The sequence below is a fragment of the Phaethon aethereus genome (assembly GCF_964289735.1).
Source record: "Phaethon aethereus genome assembly, chromosome: 3".
NCBI lineage: Eukaryota > Metazoa > Chordata > Aves > Phaethontiformes > Phaethontidae > Phaethon > Phaethon aethereus.
In genome coordinates, this window is record NC_138576.1 from 102,440,651 (window position 1) to 102,466,753 (window position 26,103).

General features: G+C 39.2%; 1 protein-coding gene across 1 annotated transcript in view; it reads right to left on the reverse strand.

The window, feature by feature from the left end:
* Positions 1–987: 987 nt before the first annotated feature.
* Positions 988–26,103, reverse strand: part of EML4 (EMAP like 4) — a gene marked incomplete at its 3' end in the record, with an annotated part of 92,843 nt that continues 67,727 nt past the window's right edge. The window contains exons 12-24 of the mRNA XM_081998041.1: positions 25,401–25,496; positions 23,157–23,291; positions 22,793–22,928; positions 20,826–20,977; positions 19,212–19,337; positions 18,964–19,095; positions 18,296–18,363; positions 13,212–13,300; positions 11,925–12,022; positions 7,824–7,911; positions 6,456–6,554; positions 1,957–2,087; positions 988–1,452 (exon numbers count right to left, since the gene is read on the reverse strand). Coding sequence (XP_081854167.1) covers positions 988–1,452; positions 1,957–2,087; positions 6,456–6,554; positions 7,824–7,911; positions 11,925–12,022; positions 13,212–13,300; positions 18,296–18,363; positions 18,964–19,095; positions 19,212–19,337; positions 20,826–20,977; positions 22,793–22,928; positions 23,157–23,291; positions 25,401–25,496 — 1,815 coding nt within the window. The remainder of the gene's footprint in view (positions 1,453–1,956; positions 2,088–6,455; positions 6,555–7,823; positions 7,912–11,924; positions 12,023–13,211; positions 13,301–18,295; positions 18,364–18,963; positions 19,096–19,211; positions 19,338–20,825; positions 20,978–22,792; positions 22,929–23,156; positions 23,292–25,400; positions 25,497–26,103) is intronic.

The following is a 26,103-nucleotide window of genomic DNA, read 5'->3' on the forward strand; positions in this document are numbered from 1 at the left end:
CCAACTTAATATACTAATCCTAAGCACCAATTTAATAATTTAAGTTAACTGTATTTATATTTCTCCTACTAGGGATGGAGCAAATTCTGCTTGAAGGCTTAAAGTTTAACTCCGGAGCCCATCTGACTTCTGTGTTCTTGCCACGCTTCCTCTGCTGTTCATGTCAAAGTCACTGTAAAGACTCTCTTAAGTTTCAAACTCTCCAGACAAGCAATTCTTTGAAGAGACCATTATGTCCTACAGTTTAAATCAACCTCCAGGTCATGAAAAGTGAAACATGCCAGTATTTGGTTAGTCTGGTATTAAATAGTCTGTGAAAATGGAACAGCTGACACCATTCCTCGACAGGATTTGCCTTAGAACTAGCAGCACCCAGGGCAGACCAACTGCAAGCACATCCAGACTCTACTAGGAATTAGTAGTGTTAGAAAATTGCATACGTGTTAGATCAAGAAGGCATTGCCATACATGTGGCATCATTATGTTTTTTCCTCTATTTTTCTCATTACGAAAAAACAAAGGAAAAGAGCCCTACAAAGAGCTTTCTGGTTGTTCTTTTGTTTTGTTTGTCTTCGCACCTGGAAAAAGCAGCACAGTACTCCCCTCTGGAACAGCTCAGCGCTTCCCATCAGCTTAGTTCTTTCAAGAAAGCACTTTCACTTAGTTAAGGTGGTCTACTTCAGCTAATTCTCAGAGCTAACCTTTTTTCCAGTATATATTTCATGCCACTTCCTGACAGCAATTTCAGAACTGAAATGGATCTATGGTAATGTCCACTACTAACTGTGACCAGATCTTGACACAGACCATCAAGCCAGGCCCTTGGGATGGTTCCACACACTGAACTGAAGCTCAGACTAAAAATCTCACTGAAACTCAAAAGCTGGAGTGGTCATGAATCTCAGCTACTTTTCCCTATTTGAACCCTCACCCGGTAATGAAAGCACGCACACCAAGGGAAAATAATAACTGCCTGAGCTGGGAGCATTAAGACACTGGTGAGTTATCTTGCTGCTCTTCAGTGACTGTGGATTCGCTGTGCTCCTCGCTGGTCTCGTTGGAGGGCTCCTCGTAGCCCGGCTCAGCGGGATCCAGGCTGCTTCCCTCACTTTGCTCCTCGCTTTGCTCTTCGCTGGCCTCCACAGACTGCTCCAAGTTGCTCTCCAAAGAAGCCGGAGAGCTGCCAGTTACACTTTCGTTTTGGTTCATTTCATTAAAAGGCTGTGGAAGAGGTGCAGGAGACTGTACAGCATTTTCACTGGCAGGAATGGGCACTTTGGTTGCACCGATGTCTACAACAATGTCATTTTGTGGTAGAGTTACCTTCTCTACAAGTTTCCATTGAATAATACTCATGTCTTTCCCTCCAGTTGAAATCAAGTGACCATCGCTATAGGTGAAGCTGACATTTGTCACATGACTACTGTGAGCGCTGTATTTGTGACTTGGAGCCTATTGAAAACAAGCAGAAAGATAAATAACATCCTTGACTAGAAGAGCACATGATACTGAAATCCAAAACTACTACTGTTTTTGCTTAGCCCTTCTGGAGAGCTCTTTATTCATGTAAGAGTAAAGAATTATATTTGTATTATTTCTGCCGCCCCAATACACCCTCTCTTCATAAGGCTTGTAACTTGGGACAGATTTAGATCTTAATGCAAGAAGTAATGGACTTAACACCAAGGCCAGGGAACAGAAAGCATCAAGCCTCTGCTCCAGAACTTCAGGATAACTATTGCTACTTCACTTTTAGGAGTGCTGTATTTTCTATTTTCTATTTTTTTGTATAAACTTAATGGGGAGAACCATGCTTTTGTCTCTAGCACTGTTCTCAGATATAAAAGAGTCATTTGGCTGCCAGGTTCCAAAATGACTGAGCTGGAAGCAGGTGTCTGGCAAGAAAAGCTTCATGCAATGCAAACAAGCACACAGACTAGACTGGTCTAGACTTACCTTTGGCTTGGAACAGGGATACTGAAAGAGATGGACCTTACAAAAATCATCAGCAACAGCTATCACTTTTCGGTTGTGGGATCTGACAAGGGCATTTATGTCTGTCCCATCTGATCCTTCCGGCCAAACTCCTACGAGAGAGTAGAGCAGATTATTTAGCCATGGTAATTTTAGAAAGAAATTAAAAGATAATCCATAAACAAAAATAAAAGCTATAAAGCTGTGAGAAAGGGAAAGCTTAACAAAAGGTAAGACAGACATTTAACTGGAAAATGGAACACGCATTGTATTAAATGTCATTAATATTTTGCTAATCTAATGCCGCTCCCGCACCCCCTAAATCCTCAGCCTCAGTCAGGATAACCTCTCAGATTTGATAGATTTCCTGTTCAAAACTTCAGTCTTGTTTAAAGCTTACCTCAATCTGAAGTTTGCTGCTAAACCTGCCAATTCTTAATTTAACACTGTCATTCATGCACAAATGTTTTAAAAGCAAGACGGATGCTTCACATGGAACAAGCCCAGGTACCACATACTATGCAGAGATTTCTTTTGGTTTTATTTTAAATCTGGAGCAATTTCTAGTATTTGCATGATTCAAAGGAGAAAACTGACTGATGATACTTTGCACAGAAACCCAGCCTGCACGAGTTTCATAGTTGTAAGTGCTGTCAAGTGCTTAAGTAGAATTCAATATGCTTTTCAGTGAAAAGAATGACACTGATATGTCTAGACAAAAGAATAACAACATTGCCTGGATGAAATACACTGAACAAATTGGGGAGGGGAGGAGGCTCTAGTTTTAACAAAAAATAAAGACCCTAGAGATTCCTGTAATAAAACTGATGTTTTACATCTGCAAGAAAAGCTGAACAAAAGGTAAGCAAGGGGTTATAATACATTAATTTATGTCAAAGGTACCATATTTTTACAGCTCAGACTTGGGTTTCTGATTAGTTCAGGAGTTAGAAGGAATTGCCCCCCCCCCCAATTTCACCCCCCTTGCCAAAAAGATGTATGTCTAATTGACTGAGAGGGTTGTCCATTATCAGATATGAAAATATCTTCCTCCCTTACAATCACTGACTTTGGTAAAATAAAAACCATGTGCTGTTTACTATTTTATACAGCACAAAACGCTGACTTAGAACTGCCTTATCCTTTTCAAAGTCCCATAGGATCTCTTCTTGTTTTTAAGTAAAATGGCAAATAGTGTTTAACTTTAAAGTTGTCTTTTTCCATTCTTCAGCAGGCGGTGTAAGAATTTTATTTTCTACAAAGTATAACAAAGGCAGCTTGTTAAGCTTGTTACAATGCCAATGGAATACATTGCAAGAAGTTTACTAAATAAAGATATGAAATGCTAAGGAAAGTATTCAGAAACATTTTAGTGCTCCCACAAAATTGAAATAAATCTGAAAAATATATACTATAAAAATTTTCCAGCAGCTCAAAATTAATTAACTTTCTCCTACATTCTCTATATAAAATACTGTCATCACGTGCGAGTGATAAATGAACTTCAAATCAATTTTCTGCAGTTGGAGCTACCACCTTGGGCAGACTGTGCCAAACAGCTATGCTATTTCCTCTTCTTTTTAATTTAAGATTAAAAAGACTGATATTCAAGATTACATCTCTTAGTATTCACAAATTCCCTTAGCAGCTCTAAAGGTAAGACAGCCCTTTGTCATAAGACAGCAGGATTTGCTTTCAATGCATCAGGCAAACATGGGGAAAACAAGACAGTGATACGACCAAGTTCTTAGTTCTTAATAACTGTAAACATAACAAAAAATACAAAATAATATTTGTTATTAGGTAAGACAGCAGCATTTCAATTTTAATAAATTCTGCTAGCCAGCAGTAAGCCTCTCTAAAAGAATCTGCTCAGACGAACGCGTGGGAAACGTGCACGAAATGAAGAGTGGCTTCAAGTGCTCGGGGTGCAGACTGATGATACTGCTGAGCCAATACAGTAATACCAACTGCCAAAAAGGAGCGATGCTATTCTCATCCGAATGAGGCATTTCCATCCTCTTTCTTCTTCTGACAACACTGCAATGCCTGAGCCTATGGACACACTATCCACAGGGCTAAATTAGTAAAACACATACCCCAAAAGCCCAAATCCCATAAACTTAACCCTCTCTCCTGAACATCAAAGTGAGCGGCCCCCGGCTTGTTTGGATCCCCGAGCCAGCTGACCCTCAGGTCAAAGCCAGACTTCTCCTTTGGGCAGCAAATATCTGCTAGGTTGGCTTAGCTGCACCGTCTGATTTAATGGGAAAATACTTGCCTTTGTCTGACACCAAGCCATAACTTTAAGGTTCTGCAAAGGGTGTCAGACTACTAGACAATGTAAAAATCAAAGCATGATCAATCTTGGCTAGGAAGTTTAAATATATTCTGTTCTGCCCTAGAATAACATCACATTATCTGCTTTATCTATTTCACTCCCAGGTCCTCTGGCACACTGAAGATTTTGAGAGCAGTTGAGACTAATTAAACTAAATCCAGAGTGGTTAAAGTTTGTATTAATCCAAAAGGGAATGCAGACAGGATCAGCAGACTTAACCACTTTTTAAAAACAGAAAGTAAAAAGGCTTCTCAAAACAGTGGTTATGGGAGCTGCTCACCTCCAGCCTGGCCCCAGTCACCAGTAGCTTCTATCTGACGGCTGTTAAAGGGACAAAGCCAATGATCTAGATGTGAAACCAAACTCCTGCACTCTCACACCTCATCTCCTTAGGTTAGGAGCAAACAACACTTTTGGGAAAGCGCTGCGATTCAGAGCGCTGCTCCCCTTATTCTGTCTGCTCTACCACCAAACGTAGTGGTAAGAGTTCAGCAGCAACAGAGCCATCGTCTGCTACCTCCACGTTTCTGGTAGATATAAGTACTCTGCATAAAATGTAAAATGGCATCAGCTCCAAGGCTGTTCCAGAAGGAAAATTCAGTTCTTACAAAGTTTTTTCACTGCTCCTGGAGAAAGATGTCATAGTAGTGTCCAACAGAGAGTTTTATTTTTCACTTCCTCTAGTGTTTCCTGAATCTTCTGATACTCCATTTTTAAAAAAGGCATTTGGGTTGCACTATTATTTCAGTTACAGTAGCAAAGACAGTGAGGAAACGACTGCTGTGGACCAATTCCTTGTCAGCCTAGGCTTACATTCACAGGAGGAACCAGCCAGTCACTCCATACTTCACTCAGACAGACTGAATAAAAGCAGACATGTACACAACCCGGTTCACAAGCCTAATGGGAGCCACTATTTTCACCAAACTAGCAATAAGCAACAGTACTCAGCTGCAGAAACACCGGGCTCCTGTTTATTTCGGCTACCTACCTCAAGCTCCAAACAAGTCAGAATTATTTATGCAGTTTATCAAGCAGTCAGCTTCCCTCTCCGACCCCTTTATTTTCCCTGGTCTGCCTCAGACCTTTGGTACCCAGAAAGGAAATCAAGCCTGGTTATAAGGCACCAAACGCCCTCCACCCAACCAACATGCCACACAAGTGGCCCACAAATCAACTGCAATCCCTTAAGACTACTTGCTCAGTAAGCATGTGACAGTCTTAAAAGACGCACAATACGTGTCAGAAGCTACTGAAAGCACCCAGACTTACCTGGTTTTCTTCTACCCTGCATATATACTGATATTCAAAGTTGAACTCCTAGTAGCTGTGAAGAAAAGATTTGTAGACCTAATCCTCACCTCTAAAGAAATTGCTAATTTACCTGCTTTTGATGTTTCCTGCATGAAGAACAGAGGCAGGTATCTGATCTCAGCAGCAGAAGTGAGACATTCAGCGTCCTGCTCACACAACTTGGTTTTACAACACCGACAGGCTGAACCATACTTTTCAACCTCTCACAGAGAGTCTCCTCATTTATGGCCAACAGAGCTGCCTTCAGCAAAAGCAGTTTGAACTGTCTGGCCACAGTCTCCAACTGCACTATCAAAATCAGATCTGTCAGCTTTGTAAATTTTTGTGCATTGTGAAAATAAACTACTAGGTAAAGAACCTGTTTAATCTTTAAAGCATTTTTACTCTTCAGAAACGGTGTGTATTACTCACCTTTGACTACAGGTATCAAAATGCTGTCATGATTTTAAGTCATGAACTATAACCTACACCCACATAGTCTTGTTCCTATCCCAAAACAAGGTGAGTAAAGGAGAATGCACATGTGCCATGTGAACACTTTAAAATGCCAGCTTTCTGCTTCAATCACTCCAAAATTGGTAGCCTAAAATGACAGCAAAAAAATCAAATCCCAAACTTTGAGGCTAAATAGAAATCAGTTATACATTGTCTATGGAGCGGCCAGTGCTCTGTATCTCAGACAAGTATTGTGGTCAGTCTCTTTGGTCTGTCATCTCAGCACCATCCTCAATAATCATTAGCAGCGTATTTCTAATAACAAATTGAATCAAAAGAAAACACGAAAGCACAGTGTGAATAGCTTAAAAGCAAGTTAAATGGTGCTTACCAAACACCTGGAAGCCTAGCACGCAAGTGTATGTCGTCCAATCTATATCCTTACAGTCAGAACGATTCCTGATTAGCTTACAGCCACTTGGAATGTCCCCTGTAAAAAAAGTGAATGACAAGTTATGCCATATAATTTTATATTTGCATATGTGCTCTTTGAAGGTGCTATAACAGTAAATAAATGCATCTAAAAACCAATCTGGAATCACAGTGTAGAGGCAAAGACAGACCAGTACCTTTATCAAATTCCAGATACTTGAAGCTTCGCTTGGTATTTCAGTCACATTTACTTCTCATTTCCCTTTTCAGAGCACCATACCTCAAAAACACTTCCCTGCAGCTTGCATCCCCTGCTACCTACTCTACAAAATGCTTTAATAGAGTCTGTAATAGAATAATTTCTCCTTTCTACCAGCTCCTTTCAATCATTTAGGAAGCTCTGCTTTTAAAACAGTGAGAAACTACTGCCAGAGGAGCCTTAGACTGATTTTAAACTTCTAACTAGTAAAGGAAAGATTGTTTCCCAGGAGAATGTCCATCTTTCAATTCACCAGTCCAGTACTAATGGGTCACAGCTCTTTGCTTCCCTATACAGGCAATTATAAACACCAACACTTCTTTTTGGTAGATTGAGATATTGCACTATCCAGATTTGAAACCTAAGTTGCGACAGGCAGAAAGAACATGTTAAGGTGACAGATATTTAAACTGATGGCTCTCCTTGCCTGTACAGGAAAGAACTACAATCCTCTTGGCTCTACTTAAAGCCACAGGAAGGCAAGAATACAAAAAAACTATTTAAAACCAGACCGACATGCACTATGCAAGTTGAGCTTTTGACATAACCGCTATCTGTTAGATTTGTATTTTCACATATTAAAAAAGACAAATACAAAAACATTATTACCACCAACTCATTAAAGTAGTATTATTGCTTTCCCTAGTTTTCAACACCACCAGCCAAGATAAAGTTTAAAAAAAGAAACCCCAGAACAGAACAGTGGCACAGACCCACTGGTTTTATTCCCCCAAAATAACTAGTACTGTTGACACTAATTAGGCAACTGTATATATTATTTTCAATCTACAGAACTTTGGGCCAACATCAAAACAGAGTGCCACTTGTTCTGTAAATTCTACACTGCTAAACTGATTTATGACCTTGTAAAGAAGTAAGCTATATTTATTTGGCATTGCCATTAGGTAACACACAGCTCTGAATAACATCAAGATATCAGGTTACCCAAGTTCAATCTGGTTCCTTTGTCAGTAAGCATTTTGTACAGTCCTGATCAAATATACTCTTCTAAAATATTCTGACAGCTAATATGTACTTCTCTTTCCAGTGTATTTTTTTCATACTTACAGTATAGTATTTCATAGTCTCCTGAGTTTGACATTATATACTTGTTGTCCGGGGACCAGTCAAGGTGTGTAATATAGCTGGAATGTCCCTGGAGAAGAATGCAGTGGCATCAATGTGAAACAAGTATTTTAATTCAAAAAGAAGCAGAAGCTGCACCCAGAGATGGGACAGCTACCAGGAACGAAGCACCTCGCCACCCGCCCCAGGTCTGCCACAGTTCACTTGTGCTCTTTTAAAGGCTCCTTACTCCCCAGTGCCACGCTTGCTAACAGCTAAACGCACTCAGGCTGGACATCGTGCCTCTCCCACCGCATGGTGGATTCTTCAGTTGTAAAGGGTGTCGTCCCTCTTGGACCCCAGAATGATTTACTCCTAGGAGATACATTGCTAAAATATGGATTAACTCACATTTCTACTTGAATTAAGAAAGTATACATTGCTACTAACTGAGAAAGGCAAGTGACTTGCACAGCATCATTTTTAGATCCCAATAGCAAAGTGACAGCTAGGACTATTTTATTTCTCTATCTTAGACTCCATGCATGTTAGTGCCAGCTTTGAAAGGAGTCTTTCCTATACGCACAGGGTCACCTACCCCAGAATCAAACCACTTTGGCCTAATTGCTTGGTTATCACCATCAAGAGCACACTGAGGGCTAAACACCCATCTTTGTTTTTGAGGCAGAAGCTAAATGCACCTGGTCAGAGTATTCTTCTTGTGCACGAACTTTTTGTTGGTAGTTGTAGTAGTAACAATAATAGTAAAGACATGAGAAGCTCCAGAGAAGCTGCAAATATGCATAAGGTAGGAATAAATTATTTCTCTGTAGAGGACGAGGTAGGAAATTAACAGAAGTGACAGTTTCACCCTTCCCTTTCTTCTTACTGCTCCTCTTCCCCTTGTAAGACCATCCATTTTCTCCCTTCCTAGTCATTCTTCCAGGTAACAAAACGCCACTTTCTTGACTGACAGCTGCCGATTCATCTCCCTCTCTCGGTGGGCATTACGAAGACTGTGTCCCTTGGCCCCCCGCGAGGTCCCTCGGCCCAGCCTGCACCCACCACGCCAGGGCCTCGCTGGAGCACTGCGCTGGCTGCCGCGCCACCCACCATGCCAACTCCCTCTATGGAGAGCTGTAAGAGATGCCGACTGCTTCCAGAATTACACGTAGAAATACACCCGTCTCTGTCTCCCTGTCCCCAGGTCCTCTGCGAGAGACTGCAAAAGCATTTAGGAGAAAAGCTAGCCTTTATGATTTATTTACTTATGAACTAGTTTCTGCCACAAGCAGAGGAACGGTGTATTGACATAACTGCTTTGCAGTCATGGGTGGGATATATGATATCGACATGCAAACGGGGCGGGGGTGTGTGTAGAAAAAAAAAAGCACAATTGGCTAGGATTTTTTCTCCCCCCCTTATTTTCCAAGTCTTCAAAATTTGCAAGCGAACTCCAACATGGAAAAGAATTGGTCAGCCATTTACTAAATCCTGCCAGACATTTGGCAGCTGTTAAAATTCCTGGGGATGGCGGGGGAGGGAACAAAGCAATTGGGGGGGGGCTGGGGGGGGGAGCGGGATGCTCCATGCTGCAAAATCCCCTCACGCAAGCGATCACCGAACGATGAACTGGAATGGAACATCATTGTAGTACTTTCACCAGGACAATCCCGTTTTCTATTAAAATCTTTCTTTGGTGGCTGCCCACTGATAAGGCAACATTTTACTCTTTCCTTTTCTGTACTGGTATATACAACCAACATAATTACTCACATCATCACTGGCCAGTAAAACCGTCTGGCTAGATGGAAACCCTTTTCTTCATTGGCAATGTTTATCTGTTTCAGACTTAAGTGGAGCAAGGGCCAAAATGCCCACAGCCTATAGGACGGGCACGCTAATCATTTCAGCTTAAGTCCGGCATATGAAATACTTCAGCGTGGCTGCCCGGGTGGCTCTCAGCCCACAGCCCGCTCGGTAAACGCATGGTGCTTGCTCCTCCTTTGCTAACGGGTCTCTCTGCTGTAAGACAAACAGAGACAGCACCCGCTACCTTGGAGCTGCTGACACACTGGAAGTTCATAACCCAGCCCATACCTTCACGTTGCTGTCTGCATAGCTGGAGCCCTCAAAAAACAGCTGCACGAGTCGAAACGGTTGTTTCGGCTCATCTGAAATTCTTTCTGATCACAACCAACACCATCCCTCACTGTGGAAACATGCTCACAGGTCAGAGACTCGCCTCTCCGGCAGCGGTGGGAAGCCTGGTCGTGACTGAGAAGGGCTTTAAATATAACAGCAGGCATACAGTCCTTATGCACCAGCTGACAGTGGTTCAGTAGGTAAAGTCTTTCTGAAAGTATTCAAATAACGTATTCAAGTTGGAAGAAACAACCAGAAGCTGACTACCAGGAGGACTGAGTCATACTACTTGGAGGTGACCCGCAAGGCTACTGAATGACAGAAGAACGCCAGGAGGACGCGGTGCCAGCGCCCAAGCAGTGGCCAGGAGAGTGCTCCGGGTGCCGAGCGTGCCTGGGTGCCTCCCTGCTTAGCATCTCGCCGGTGCCGACCCGCCGGCGTGCTGGCACGCAGCGGCGCAGAGGCACGGGGCGCGTGAAACCCGATCGGCAGCGTTCACCCTGCTCAGCGAGCACGCTGCTGCCTTCTGCACGAGCTGGAAGGGTCAGGGGACCTGACAGAAACAGGGTTGCTAATTTTGGCTTCTACACACAGGCACTGAGTCTGAAAAAAATGGTTAACAGAAGTCTGCTTGGAAGCCTTAACGCTTCTGCCCGAGTATAACAATGCTCATTTCTCCCATCCCAATTTTTAAAAACTTCTTTCCTGCCAAGGCAGAGGGACAGACATACATACAAATGCTGGTTTAAATTATAATATGCTCTCTCCTGATATATAATACATACAGTATACATAAATAAATGATCTCATACATCTTCAAAGTGCTCACAGAGACCTTAATTTACATAGCAAGTTAGATATTATGTATGTTAAGATTAGCCATCTCTGAGTAATTTCATTTCTTATGGTTAAAAAACAAGCGATGGGGTAAAACGCTGTATTAAGGTGCAGCCATTAAGGTGCTGCCATCCCCATTGGGCCCTCGGTCTGACCTCCCTGTAGGCTGAGTCCTTTCCCCACTGCCTGAGCTCCCCGGGAAGGCTGCAGACCTGATTTCTCGCCTCACGGCCGTTGAGCCATCAGCTAACCCCATCACCACCCTGTTTGGGGGCTGCAGGGTGCCCTGGCTCACCCTGCACCACAGCCCTGCCATTGAGGAGTCTCCAGCAGGCCCAACAGCCTTCCCTCCCAGCCGCATCCCATGCCAGCGCCCAGCCCTCCCTGCCAGCCTGCACACCACAGGGACAGAGCAAATCCACCGCTGCTGACGGCCTTGGTGGCCCCGTGCCCCCAGCAGCAGCTGGACCCAGGCTGCTCTGGACCCCCATGCTCTAGTGGTGTGGGGCATCCTCAGCCAAATGACAGGTAGACATCTCTCAAAGACACCACAGATGGGACTGGAGGGCTAGTTAATGCCTGTTTGCTTCCCCCGAACTGAGAGCTTCCACTGCAAGTCTTGCATCAAAGGTTGTAAAAAAAAAAAAAAAAAAAAAAAAAAAAAATCTTAGAAATAAAAAACAATGCACCAAACCCACAATTTAGCCTTATGGTCCCCTTACCTCCCGTTTTCAAATTAACAAGGCAGCTAGAGAAATTCTCTTGTTTTTAAAACTAAAGAAATGAAATTGGTGACAAACATACGAAAAGTGTTTTGAGCAGGGGATGCATTCCTTAAAAAAAACACTTCACACGTAAAATGTGAACCTATTCTTATGATATCATTTGCAAATCCCACTAAAGTTCAGATGTTCTTTACGTGAGACAGCTGAAGTTAAGGCCAAGACATTAGATCACTAAACACTTAAGGAAAAAATAGTATGTCTTTTTAACACTGGGACACCCTCATGTAAGGACTAATATAAACTCCACTACTTGTGTGACACTTGGATGCTTAACATCTTAGCGTATGTATAACATCAAAATGCGAGAACTGCTGGTTATATTTGCTCCAAAACTTACAGTGCATTTTCCATGTCTGCTATACTTTCTTCCATTTTCTGTTACTACGTAGAGGTAAATAAAGTTGTCATGGGATCCAACTGCAAGTAAGGTGCCATCTACAACACAAAATATTTGATATAAATTAACAAAACATTTGTTTTCCAAATTTTAATGATTTCAGATTTATCACTAAGACAATAGTCTCAATTAAACTACTGCTCACACATTGTATTTAAGGATACGTAAGTGTTTATGTTATATTGGTTTTCAGTCAGTATCTTTTTACTTTGTGGGCATGTTTTTTGGGCAAGTTCTTTCACTTCTGTTTTTTTAAGTAAGTGTCCAGTGGACAGGGTATAAATCCTCAGATTGCATTGGATTTCTGGAAATTGTTGACAGCAGGCAGGTTTGAGTTTTCTGTATCACAGAAAATGCAGAACAGTATTTACTCTATAGTTAGCTTAGCTTTCGGGGTGGGGATTGCATATAAATCAGCACTAAATGCCTAAAGGAGTGGAGCATTCAAATATTACAAGCAGTTTTCTAACCGGTGCTGTCCCTATTTTAAAAAAACCAAACCAGTACATGGACAAGAGTTGCCTTGAATCATGACCAAACACCTCTAGTGTCAATGAGCATCAGTGCTTTAAAATAAAATGCTGCGCTTGGCAGATGTGGCAGCAGCAGAGGAACATTTTGCCCACTGACATGGCATGTTATCCAAAAGCAAACAAGAAACAGATTTATTAGAGTGTTGTTCCATCCAGTTTTAACAGAGAGGATTCAGGCTCTGATGATCTCAGTTCACATCTGAAGAGGAGTCTCAATACTGGCTTGGACTCCATGTAATCCCATAGCAAATACTTAATGAACAGCTCTGTGTTTCAGACAGACCTGAGCTTAGTTTTATCGTTTTGTACTAATAAACTTGAAAATTAAGTAAGAAGTTTATTAAAATATTACCGAAATATTAAGCTTTTTACAGACTTTTCTGTTAACCTGCCAACTATTCAGTTGGGAACTTCTAACTTTTCTGGGAGCAAAGCTAACATTTTTAATAACAGCACAGTTCAATGTGAAGGAAAGACTGGGAAAGGCGACAGTAATGTTTGCAGTTACAAAACGCCAAGATTTAGCATACACAAACAAATCTGTAACCAAGCATTCAGTTATCTATTAAGCATCTTAAATGTTTTTTTTTTCAAAGCTCTGCCTTTTCTAAAGACTGAGAAATAGTTTAGCACCATTTAACGGAACAGACATTTGATTTATCAGCAATTACTGTGAACAAACAAGTTTGCCTACCTATTGAGTAGCGCATCACCGAGAGCTGCTCATTGCCATCAGTGTGTATTGAAACCAGATCCCTCGTTTCTGCATCCAGAACAAACCACCTAGAGAGAGGAGAATTCGAATGAGTATCACTTCCACTGAACAAAAAAGCCAGCACAAGAGCAGTAAGCATTGCCTGCCTTCATCTTCTCACGCTAGCCCCTCAAGGGCAGCACAGCGAACATCTGTTTTTAATGTAACGTCTTTCTGGTTCACAAAGCGATAAAAGTTTCAGCAAAAAATATATATAAAAGATTCTAAGTACAGCCCGTTTTTTCCCCCCTTCCTTGAACACTGTAATAATCACTAAAATGTCTACTGGATGATAAATATGCCACCAGATAGCTAAAATGACTGCACTGTATCATCCTGAAGCCTTAAGGCTACAGCTGAATTTTAATCTACTAATTCTTCCCCATTTTGAAGAACAGCTTTGATATAAAAACTGACCTTTCAATCTGTATGAAACAAAGTTAAAAAAAATAAACATAGAAGTAGTAGGAGGGAGTGGAAAACACTTCCATGCTCATTTTAAACACAAAGTATATTCTAATTCAGTATTTTCCCCTCAGTCCTTTCCATTTATATGAATAAGTTTATCAAAGTAAGAAGGAATAACCATTTACTGAAATGTGATGGTTCATAACCTGGCAGTTTTTTTATTTATTTCCTGCTTGGATGATTTATAACTAAGGTAATTAATTGCATTTTTTATTATTCAACAATAACTTTTAACTGGCAGTATTAGTTATGAAGCACGTGTAAAAAACTCAGAGAAGCTTACAAAAACTCAGCAGCCCGTACACTGTAATGGCCACTGACAGCAAGACGAGCAGAACCTGAGCGTTCTGCAATGGTTCAGATGCCCACCTAACTTCTAAATACAGGGAACATTAGTAAAACAAAGACAATGGAATTTTAATAAAAATATTAAACATATATCAACAGTGCACATCACTGCTTTCTACGGATGGAGATGAGATTCCAGCTCGCATTCATCTAGTGTCCGGCAGCTAGGTGTCTGGAAAGTGGCCTGGTCCCAATGGCTTAAAACCAGCTTGTGCTTAGAGAACCACATAAAAGAAATTAAATGACATAAGCATAAAAAAAACCCAGTCCCACATGCCATGGACTGCTGAATAATCTGTGTGCAAGGCAGATGGAACTAGCGGAAAATATGCTAATATGTTTGCATTGGACAGCAGTAGAAACCACACTCAGAGTTTCTCTCCTGTAATCCTCTGCTGAAAGTGGACTTTTGATTTCTTCCAATCTACACACCGAAGCTTTGCAGGTTTCTCTGAATGCATTAGGAGTTACAAGCTGCTACTCTGCTATTTAGTTCAAACTATGCCCCCCATTGACCCTGCCAAATGCTCCACTAAAATGTTACCTGGCTGATAACCCTCACAGGGGTGTGGATATTAAAGAAAAAACCAAAATAAATAAATAAACAAACCCCATCCAAAACCACAAAAGGGTTTGGCAGGGGGGAAGAGAGAGGGTACCTATGCCATTTTGACACCACAGAAAGTAAAGCAATCACTCCATCACGACAGCAAAACTGCTCCAAAAGTACATCCCGATGGGACAACAATAGGAGCGTGAAGAACACAGATGGAGGCATCACTGAGTTGAAGTCATCTGGTTTTTGAGCAACACGAAAAGCTGGTCTGAAAGCCAGTGCCCCACTGCCTCACTCTTATTTGTGTTTTCCTGAATCCAGCACAGGGTGGAGGCTCCTCACTGCTTCAGCCCAGGTGGGCAACGCACCTCTTGTGCACGGACAGTGAAACCGGAGACTGGAAGACCTTTTGCTTTACCAGAAAACTTAGGTAGTACACTGTAAAATCTATTTATTTAGCAAGATGACACAACATGATGCCTGTTTCTTTATTTTGAGCAGCATAATTGTAGTGCGTGGATATAAAAACTGATGATGAGCACAGTAGCAACCAAAAGCAGCCTTCTTCCACAAAGCTCTTTTGCTTTTTCTGGTTTTCATTGATTTTCTCCCAATTCTTAGCGAAGATAAACATGCTTAACTTGTTTGTGAGTTCATGTAAACAAGACAGAACTTTTGCCATTTTCATACGTTTGTCTTCCCATCCTTTGCTTTAAAAAAAACCACTAATAGCCTATCTATAATAAAAGTGTGGTTTTAGAAACAAACCCCCTTAAACAGCTCTCTTTTGGAAAACAAATTCTGATCCATGACAGACATTTGTTACTGATAATTCACATCTGTGCAGAATTTTTCTGATGAAAATCAACAGGGAAACAGTATTCCAAAGTAGTAATATATTTTTGCACTCACACTTGCACTTCCCATGTTTATTTAATACTGAATGTTGAACCTGCAAGGCATTAGGCAGAGTGAACAAACCAACTCATCCCAGTTCCCTGGGATATTTAGGCGGCTTCATCTCAAATACCACAACAGATACTGAACTGGTATAAACTCTCAATAGCTCTATTGACTGATTTACTTCCTTGTGGCTCTGGCTTATGCTGGTCATGTCCTCCAGCCTCCAGTTTTCTTAATAATGTTTGTATTTTTGTAAGACTCTTTCTAGTCTTTTTTTCTGCAGTGCACAGCACTCAAGGTATTCTACATGACTAGTCACAGAAAGGTCTACTTCCCTGCAAACAATACCTCTGGCAGCATGGCAAAAGGATCTGCAAAGTGCTTTGAAAGACCCACTTTTCTGGTAGGATTCCTGATTGCCAGCCTTTTTAGTTTTTCAGCTGTGCCTTTCCTGCAAACAGCAGGATCCGCAAAAAGTATGTGTTCTCTCCAAACCAGGCTTAACCCCAGACAATTGATGATCAGGCACACAGAAGGTATTTAAAGAAGTGGTTAACAAAACCTGCAGGAGATCATTTGCAGGGAGCCCAAAAAAGGAAATTATACCAAAATACTCATCATGGGAAGTGATATGTGAAAACCACACCAAAACCACGACATATTGGCCTGATAAAAATACACCGCTGTGGAACAACAGCCAAGAATGGGAAGAGAGGTAGAAAATTCAGTTTTCTTCAGATGTCACAATTTTAACCATCAAACACAACTTTCATAATGTTCTGTTCTATACCCCTGTTTTACTGACCTCCATACTGGAAGCAGAGCAGCACTAGAACAACAAGACAGACACATCCAAGGTTTACCAAACTCTAAACAAGTTAAACTAATTTAAAATATTGGCTTTATGCATTTTGGCCTATGAATCAACTAAGTTATTAAATAACTTGTTACAGGCTTGAGACTATTTTCCCTCATATGTTAACTGAGATATATCATGCAGCGCTCATTCCTTGGGAAATAACTCCCTTGGACTGGATTATCTGGCACAGAAAGCACCACGAGATACCGTTGGTTAGGCAGTAAATTTAAAACTGTTCTGTTTGTCTTGATTCACAGGTCCATTTATTTCTCATACACTTGTGCATTTACCAGGTCTCATTTCAATTCAGTTTCATTTGTATATCTCAAACCTATCATTGCATCATGCAATTTCAGAACACAATAAAATATAATGGTGAAAATATAACTGCTCAGTTCCAAGAACAGGGTGAAAAAAAACCCACCAAGAACCCAAGGCCATCATCATAAATTTATCCAACACAGTATAAACCGGTTGCCTCAAGTAATGAAAAAATATGAATTTAAACCAAAAAGTGCTGAACTGACAAAATAATGTTAAAATGCTCCGGGAGGGAAAAAGAAAAAGGCAGAAGCAAACACAAGACTGCATGCTTCAGCTGCTCAATATGCCTTCGTTGGGCTTTGATCTAATTTCAAAAAGGTCTAATAACGCTCAAGAAATTGAGCCTGACCTTCTTTTCCCTTTTCCCTGTTTCAAGTACTATTGGGCCAGTATCTTCTGCTCTGTTTAATGAAAGTAGAAACACGTGTTCAATTTAATGCCATAATTTGAAAGAGATGAAAAAATGGAAAGCTGCAATGTGAAAACCAAATATACAAGAGCTCATCAAGATTCTTCTTAGGAAGGTAAACTATGTATTCTAGTCTGATGTTATACGTAATGAATTTAGTGAAACATCTTCATCTTGGAGAAGAAAACTCTTTAAAAAGTATGTAACATTTAGTTTTTCCAGGAAAGTTGAAGGGTGTTGTTCATGTTCAGCAGTTTTTAAATCCAATGTTAAAATGGATTTTAGACATAAAAAAAAATTATGGGAGGCAAATTACTGCCGCAGCCCCAATCTTCTCACATGTACTAAGCATTATTTTATCATCGAGTTGCCAAACATGAGGTAGAACTGAAAAACAGAATAAAAATGCCAGTAGATTTAGTATCTGCTCCTCTCGCCTTTCTAATGCTATGAATATATCCCATTTTTTGTTACTTGCTAAAAATCCCTTGCCGTGGGACTCCTTTCTTGGGAGACGATAACAAGTCAGAACCTGGATATGAATTAAAACAATTTTCTTCCACCACTGAAAGAAGCCTGAGTTAAAGGATTTGGCTTGGGTTTTGATAGCTTTCAAACAAGCAACGATTTTAAGAATGAACAGGAACAGCTCAATAGCACTTCACTGCAGCAACGTGCCATGTTGAACTCTGTCTTACACAAAAATCAAAATACTAGCCTGTTCACTTGCCTTTCTATGTCAATTTAGAAGGTTGCAAGTGTGTTTGATTTGGGAAGGAGAAAGATCTGTACTGTACCTGTTTTATAAACCAATGTCACACATGCACACACACAGAGTATTAAAATATATGATACTTGGTAAAGCCAATAACGAATGCTCATGGAACCCCCCCACAAAAAATAGTTAAAAGAATCAACATCTGGGCTTTCATGAACAGTAGTTAACAAACCAAAACAGCCTAGCAACAGTCAAATAATCCTTCTGGCTTCATCTAACTCACCTAAGAAAGATCTTTCCCCTTCCCCCAACCTTTTTAGGCTACTTAACCTGAAGGAAAAAGAATTAAAACCAAATGATATGTGAATTCCAATATATAAGATGCCTAGTATCAAACTGTCTCCTTCAAACTTTCACAGTTCAGTTGAAAGGTGTTTACCTGCCCGAGTGTGTTCCTATCGCAACCACTGCTCCGCTGGGATGGAAGTCAGCACAGTGCCCCGGTTCCTGAACAGAGAGGCAGAGACACGTCATTCACCCGCTCACTTCCTTAGGGTCAAACACCTCTCCTTGTACCAAAGCTACTCTAAAAGCCTGAGGGGAACTGACATGGTGAAAAACTAGTTAGTTAGTAGTTAGTAGCACGCTTATAATCCTCAAACAGAATTTCTTCTAATGTATCAGCATCAGCCTAAATTTCTCTGTAAAAAGAAACTTTTGGTTGGATATTAGGACAGAATTACCAAAAACGTGAAATGAATGATGACAGTAAGAAAGGACTTCTAAAGCCAAACCTTGCACATATATATGATATCCTCTGCGAATTGTTTGAATAATTGGGAAAAAAGTTAAACTCTAACAAGAACAAAGGTCATTGAGTTTGGACTTGGATTGTTAGAATGGCATCAGACAACGGTAACCAGATTACAGTCCATACAATGTCTGATGAGCCTGGTTAAGTTTACCAAAGCTCCCAAATAGCTGTTTTTAATGCCGTAACTACAGGATTTTTGCTTCTCTTGCAATCACATGGGACAAGGATGTTTCAGAAAATTCATGCTTTTTCCTTTTTCCAACTTTATATTTAATGTTAAAGGTTTGACATACATCTAGGAGTCTGGTCCACTCCAGTGTGTGGTCCACGGAGTTCCACATACACACTTGCCTATCTTGAGCACATGTTAAAAATAAGTCTTTGAAAGGATGGGATGCCAGTCCCCAGAGTTCATCCGTATGTCCCTGGAAAGAAAACACACCTGATTTAACAATGAATAAAATAAAGACGCTCTTAAAGTAACACACCAGCAGGGAAACCTTTTACATTTTTGTGTTAAAAATAAAAAAGTTGTTCTCACCTGTACCTCTACTAGGAAACCATCGTTAAATGTTCCCCGCAAAACAAAGTTTCGTGAAGTACCCACTAAAAATTGATCTGCTTTTCCTTCTGCTACTGCTCTGATTGTTCCATACTGGTCAGGAACCTAGGAAAACAAACATCTGTAAAGCCACATCACACGTCTTAATATGGGCTTATTTTTGAAGGCCACAAATAGTGCACAATGACAGTACCAGAACCACAGTTCTCCCAGTAAAAATAACCTAATCATGTACACATTAGATCAAGACTTGACCTGGAACTTACCTCTTTTATTTGTTCAGTACAGGCATATACAAGAGGATCTCACTCCAAAACAATCTCAACTATGCCATTTTAACAAGTCTCAGTAGAAAAAACTTACAAATTAAGTTCCATGGATTTTTAGGTGTCAAATATACTAAACAAATGCACTCTACATCCTTACATCTCATCATGTAAGGGTAGGAATAATACATAGTTACAGTTTACTTTTCAAAACACATAATGAAAAAATACGAAAAATATCTTGTAGCACATGGTAAATGCTTCCTGATTTTCCTAATGCTTCCTGATTAACCTTAAGTAAATGTTCATATGCCTTATGTCAGCAATGACTCCAAATTTTATTGAGTTTGTTTATTGCATGCTTGAATTCTAATAGACTGCTTTATTTTACAGTGTGCATTTTTTGTTTTCTAAATGATTATCTTTAATAATTTTATGTTAATTTAATAATAATTTATTAATAATAACATTATTAATAAAAGGAAAACAGAGATACTGATATGAATAGTGTGTTACCCAAGTCTAATAGTTGTATACAATAGTAAATGCTTACTCACTTTCAGCCATGCTTCCTAAACATCAGTGTTAGATTCAAGGTAATAACAAACTCTAGATGGAACTAAACATATATGTTGAAGAAAAATGCTGCTATAAATGGATACTAGGTAAGTGGAGTAAACCATTACTAGAACAACCGTTTAAAAAGAATACATTATTTGAAGAGGTCATCTTATTGTCAGGAAAAAAAAAAGTATTTTAAAATTCATAATGTAGATTTTTTTTCCAGTTCATCCCTATTTACCTGGTATTGCCATATAGCCAAATCACAAAGATATACATATTCACTAAACACCTGTTTTAAGTTAAAGTCAAAGAAGTTCCTCAACATAGCTCTTACATTCCTACAGAGTACCCCTATGTATCCTACCTATTGTTTGTCTTATGTCAAAAATTCTATAAAAAACCCCCTCAAATCCCAGTAACATTGTCTTTCTCCAAACAGGCAAACTTAACAAAAACGCAGGTGCTACTAAAGAATATCCTCAAAAAATGGATGAATAAAAGAAACTAAGGAAGGGCTTAGAGGAAACAAAAACCTTACAATTTCTGTTCAGTTAAACAGAAGAGAACCCAAGCCTCAGATAGGCTCATGTATAGTCTGAAAACCGATACACTTTTGTAACAAACCATCATCCACTTAAAAAAACAGCAACCAGAAGATACTCTGTCATCCTAACTACTGATTCTCCAAAGCGTGGGGAGGGCTCCATCTTGCTAGTCAATACCTTGCTCAAGGCATATTTCCTTGTCACTCTTGCTTTCTTACCTCTATTTCCCTTTCGGGATTCAAATCATGATCCCACAGGATGATCTTTCGGTCTTTCCCACCTCCAGTTAGCAGCATCCCATTCCTCATTTGACAGAGTGTGAACACACTGCCATCATGAGCTTTGATTTGTCTGCTTATCTGATATACTCCTACATGCACAGAAAGAAAATAATAAAGAACACTACTCGTTTTTTCACCTGGGGTTTACACGAAGCCGTGCCTTTTGGCAGAAGAATAAAGTAACAGCGTAGAATAAATAATTACATTTGGACTGTCAGGCTATTAGCATCAGTACTGCAAACACAAGGTGGTAGTGTTTTCTTACAGGATAAAAAGATAAAACAAAGGGCTTGCCTTTCTGAATACAAACTTTTTTGAGATTGATTGTCCTACAGCTTGTGAAGGCAAGAACAACAACTATTTGCAAAATGCTTTCATTTCTCTGCTCTCCAAGGGAACACAGTTTTTCCAGATGCAAGAGAAACTGTCATTTAGAGTCAACAAATATTTAGCAAGTCATTATTAGAAAAGAATTAAAGTTATTTTGTTAAAAGAAACTCAAAGACTGGTTGTCTATAGTCTTATGGGAATAAAAAGCAAATTATTTATAGCAAAGTTTCCAGGATGTGTGAACCTAATATCTAATGCTGGATGTTGCCTCACTTAAAAATAGTATAACCAGCATTTGGCATCTGTCAATACAGCAGTCTACACAAAGGAAAACACTAGGAAGAATGAAAGAGAGATGAGAAAATTAAACAACGCTACCAAAGGAAGCCTACTGCATCCTAACTGCGTCCTCATGTCAAAAGAACTGTTGTAGGACATTGTATTTTTTAAAAAAAGCAATATTCCGGTGAGACGTGAATATTTTCAAATAGAAACCACAGAAAAAGCCTAAAATACCACCCAAATAAATACCAGCTTAACTTCACTGACTTTGCCTATGGCTCAAGTCAGTTCAAGTCAGCATGCTCTCACACTGTGAAAAAGTTTGAGATCAAGTCTTGTGACCAATCGAATGTGATTAACTAACTAAAGAGCACATATTTAATTAAGCCAACGTAAATAAATGTTCTATTTACTACCTTTTAAGATTACACTACAAAAAGGTTATTTTTGCACAAGAACTTAAAAATTAAATGTCGGATAATTTGTTAAATTACTTTTCCATTGCAGTTAGGTTGAAAGACAAGAAAAAGATTTACCTACAAAAACAGACTTCCTGTTAAAAATTTACTTTTTACATGAATGTTTTCCTGGCATACCAATTTAAACCAGTGTTTGAAATAGCTGCCAAGTAAAAGAAATTGTTCTTGAATTTGTAAGTTACCTTAGGGCTCAACTGTGCCAGGTCTGCATATGTTGGGTAACAAATCATTTTCCTTTCTTTTTTACAAAAGCTTTGCCCTAAAGAGCAAGTTTTATCCAAACTTCAAATAGGATGGGTTCTAAAGTATACTTTACAGCCAAGACTTGAGTATCTACTAAACCAGATACTGTTATTTACATAATTAGTACAACTACACGTGATATTTTTCCTTCTCATCCAAGTCCTATTAACATCAGCGTCAACACTCAATGGTATTGCTCTGAGACTAAGCACGGTACAACATAAGCCTTAAGAGGCAAAGGTAGCCTGCAGAATCCTCAAACTGATCCTACAGACTTTTTCAAATCACAATGTGAAAGGAAAGCTGATTAACTGCACATTTTTTAAATGCAAAACATTTGACGTAGTTTTTGTTCACTTCGGGCATAGCCTCAGTAATTACTGAGAAACTCTAGATTGCTATTAAGTCAGCAAATTCATGAGACCTGAAGGAGTTTAGGAGCACCTGTTCACCACAGGAAATGCACACCCTTAGTCAGGCCTGTTTCTCTATTCTTTTTCTAATGCAATCCTTTATGTTTGTCTTCTACAGACCATGTAAAATCTGCAATTAACTGTGAATGTATCCTACCTTTAGGTCCTTTTCCTGGAGTAGATTCTACAGTAGTTTTGCTCCATATAAGTATTATCCCACCTGAGTCTCCAGTAAGCACATCACCATTTCCCAAAAAAGCCAAACACTGAACAAATTTGGGTTTTTCGTATTTCTGAAACAAAATAAGCAAAAGAAAAGGATAATTGCTTGAACTCTTTATGTAATTAGTATAATGTATCCACACGCATACACCCTGCATACACGTAAGCAGAATTTAACCTTTTTTGTTTGTTTATACCTCTGCTTAAACAGTGTATGGTAACAACGGAGCAAATTTATAGAAAGCGTGAGCAGATCATACCATTGATTTTAAATTGACCTGATATAAAGACATTCTTACCCCAAATATCCCTTGCTTCCTTGATAATGAATTGCCACTCCAGGTCCAGAAAAATATATGAGATTTGCCACATGTTATTATGGTATTTGCATCAGTTGGATGGAATTCTACAGCAAGAACAACTTCATTTGTAGTCTGAAATAATAACAGAAATAACATTTATTCAGATGGGACATTATCTACTAGAAACACATGTAAAATCCCAAGTTTCAGAACAGATATGAGGAACCAGACAGCTCATTGTATGCTTGAAAGAAGCTGTAAGTGTTCTGTTCTAAATCAACTGTCTGAATGACCACACGTATCATTTTATATATACTGATTTTCTACATTCATAAAAGATCTTTACAAAATTTCAGTAGAAAAGTCAGGGTTTTACATTTACTTTTTACATCACAAAAGCTTCTGCCCTGTAGAATAGCTAAGACTTCTGCCATGGAAAGTGCATGATGTATAAAAGTCACTTTTTTGGGTTGAAAACTCTGCTTAGTTTTTACACAGACTAATTTGCTATTCTGGATAAAAAAAGCTGTGACAGAGGCAAGTGAGACAATGGTAACACAGTAGGATTATACCCATCATTCTCTTTCTGAAATTCTAAAAAGCATTCCTTTGGGTTCTTTCCTCCTCTTGAAGAAGAAAAAAGAAGCCTGCATAACTCAAAACTCTGAAACATGGGGTCCCACCTTCATATTTTTACTGGCTGCATATACTGTTACTGAATTACTAACACCTCCTTTACCAATAGATTTTACAAACATAGCAAACTGACTGGTCATTTATCCAACTTCTAATGTATATTCAACCAAACTGCCTTTGAAGACAATCTCCTGGAGGCATTGACTCTACAAAACACTTAAGTGAATGCATAAATGCATTTACTTCTATGGGATTTAAGCCCATGCTTTAAAGGAGTATACTTAAAAGTGCTGCTGAATCAGCACCTGTGGGAGTACCCTTTCCCAGTCCATCATTTCTGGCTCACTTTAAGAAAACAACCTTCTTAAGTTTCATTTTTTTGTTGATGACCATATTTATTGAATTATGTTTCTCTCACGGTTTCCTCCACGTGAGCAGATCTGCTATAGCCACAAATCGTATGGAAACTAAGGACTGAAAAATTTAATTGACTTCAGCGGAGAAAAGGCTTCTGTTTTGCTCCCTAGCTCAAGGGATGAAACTCTGCTCACACCACCTCTTGTGGAAGGTGCTTAAGATACTGCAAGATCGAGTCCTAAACATGAAGGAGGCAAGCTGTCTCTGCCAAATTGTTTTTAGCCAATTCTGAAACACCAAGGAACTCCCTGGAGAGTGAAAAGCATCAAAAAATAATGTCAGTAAAATGGGAGAAATACAAGGCATATGTCAAATAGCTTCACATTAAGTATTGCAAGGAAATTAAAATACTGACATAGAATTACATTAAAACTTACAGAATAGAACATTAGTATTGATCAACATAATTCAAAGAAAATGGATCAAAGCAACCTGATTTTGTTATCTGAAATTGCAAGTTTGTAATCACATAGACATGCTTTTAGAGTATTCCACCTGCTGACTCATGATTAAAAAATAATTTAAAAATACTCGGTTCCACATCCATGTAATATCTCATTGCTTGATATTGTATAATGTAAAGCAAGATAGCTGAAAGTATGGACCTCAACAGCAAGTTATTATTGGACTGGGTGTTTCCAGTGGAATCAACTTTACACGACTTTGAGTGCAACGCCTCTGAATGCTTGTCATCAATCAGAGACTTAGAAGGCTAGGGAAGAAACAGGAAAGCAGACAAAATTGCGATCTAGAAACGTACTAATGGACCTCAAACGAGAAGGGACACATGCACCAGGAATCAACGTCTGTAACTCAATTCAGACAAAAATGAAAATAAGGAATGTCTAAAAGTAATTTTTTGTTAAAAAAACCCCAAAACAACAGACTGAATTGTTGCTTCAGTTTCTTAACTTTCCCAGGATTTATTTTTTTTAAAATTAGGAAAATATTAGAGAATAGCTTTATTTGGATTGGCTTTTAGGGATGAGTAAAATGTATTATAAGCGCTCCAATATTCAAAACCCTTCCAATATACAAGTTGAGAAGACTTTTCTTTTGCACCCTTACACAAGCCATCAGTATTACACAGTTGTAGTTTCCAAGTAAGATCAAATGTATGTCTCAAACCGGTGTATTTATGGGAACAAAACCACTTGCATGTCAGAATATTAATTACGCAATAATTACCTTTATTTCTGCTATTTTTGATTTCCTCTGCCAATCCCACACAGTGAGCATATGCTCATTAGAGTCATCAATTACGCACAAATGAGTACCAGAATCCTAAAGGAAAAAGAAAAAAAGAAGTGCTGACAAAATACTATCATGCCTCATTTAGAAACAAGGCAGGGCAGTAGTATTTCAAAAAAACATAAAAGTACAAATATAAATTAAACAAGTCCTTTGAAAGTAATTATAACCTTGATATATCTGGTATTTTCCTTTTCTTTTAAAGCCAGACATAGATTTTTGCATAATCTCATAAAAAATGACCATGTTTCAAGTAATGTTCTAGGAAAGTGTCTTAACAAGCCTTTCTCTTTTAGTGTTTGTTGTCTTTTTATGCTTTCTTGTTTGCAATATCATGTTAGTAGCAAAGAGGTTTCTCCCTTTTTCAATTCTGCCAATGTTTTATTTTTTCCCAGGTCTCAGAGGACACACAGCTCCACTTGTGTTTTTTTCTTAAATGTCACCATCCCATACACACAACTCTGCTTCATGAAATTTTGTAAGCACATCTCATTTTTTCCTCACAGACCGTTAAGTACCAGCAGTTTTATCATGTAGTTGGTAAAACTACAGCAAAGGTAATACGGTCTGAATAAAATTATGCTTACAGAGCAGAAAAACTGGTAGCTACGGTATTAAACAACTAAAACAGATTATTTTG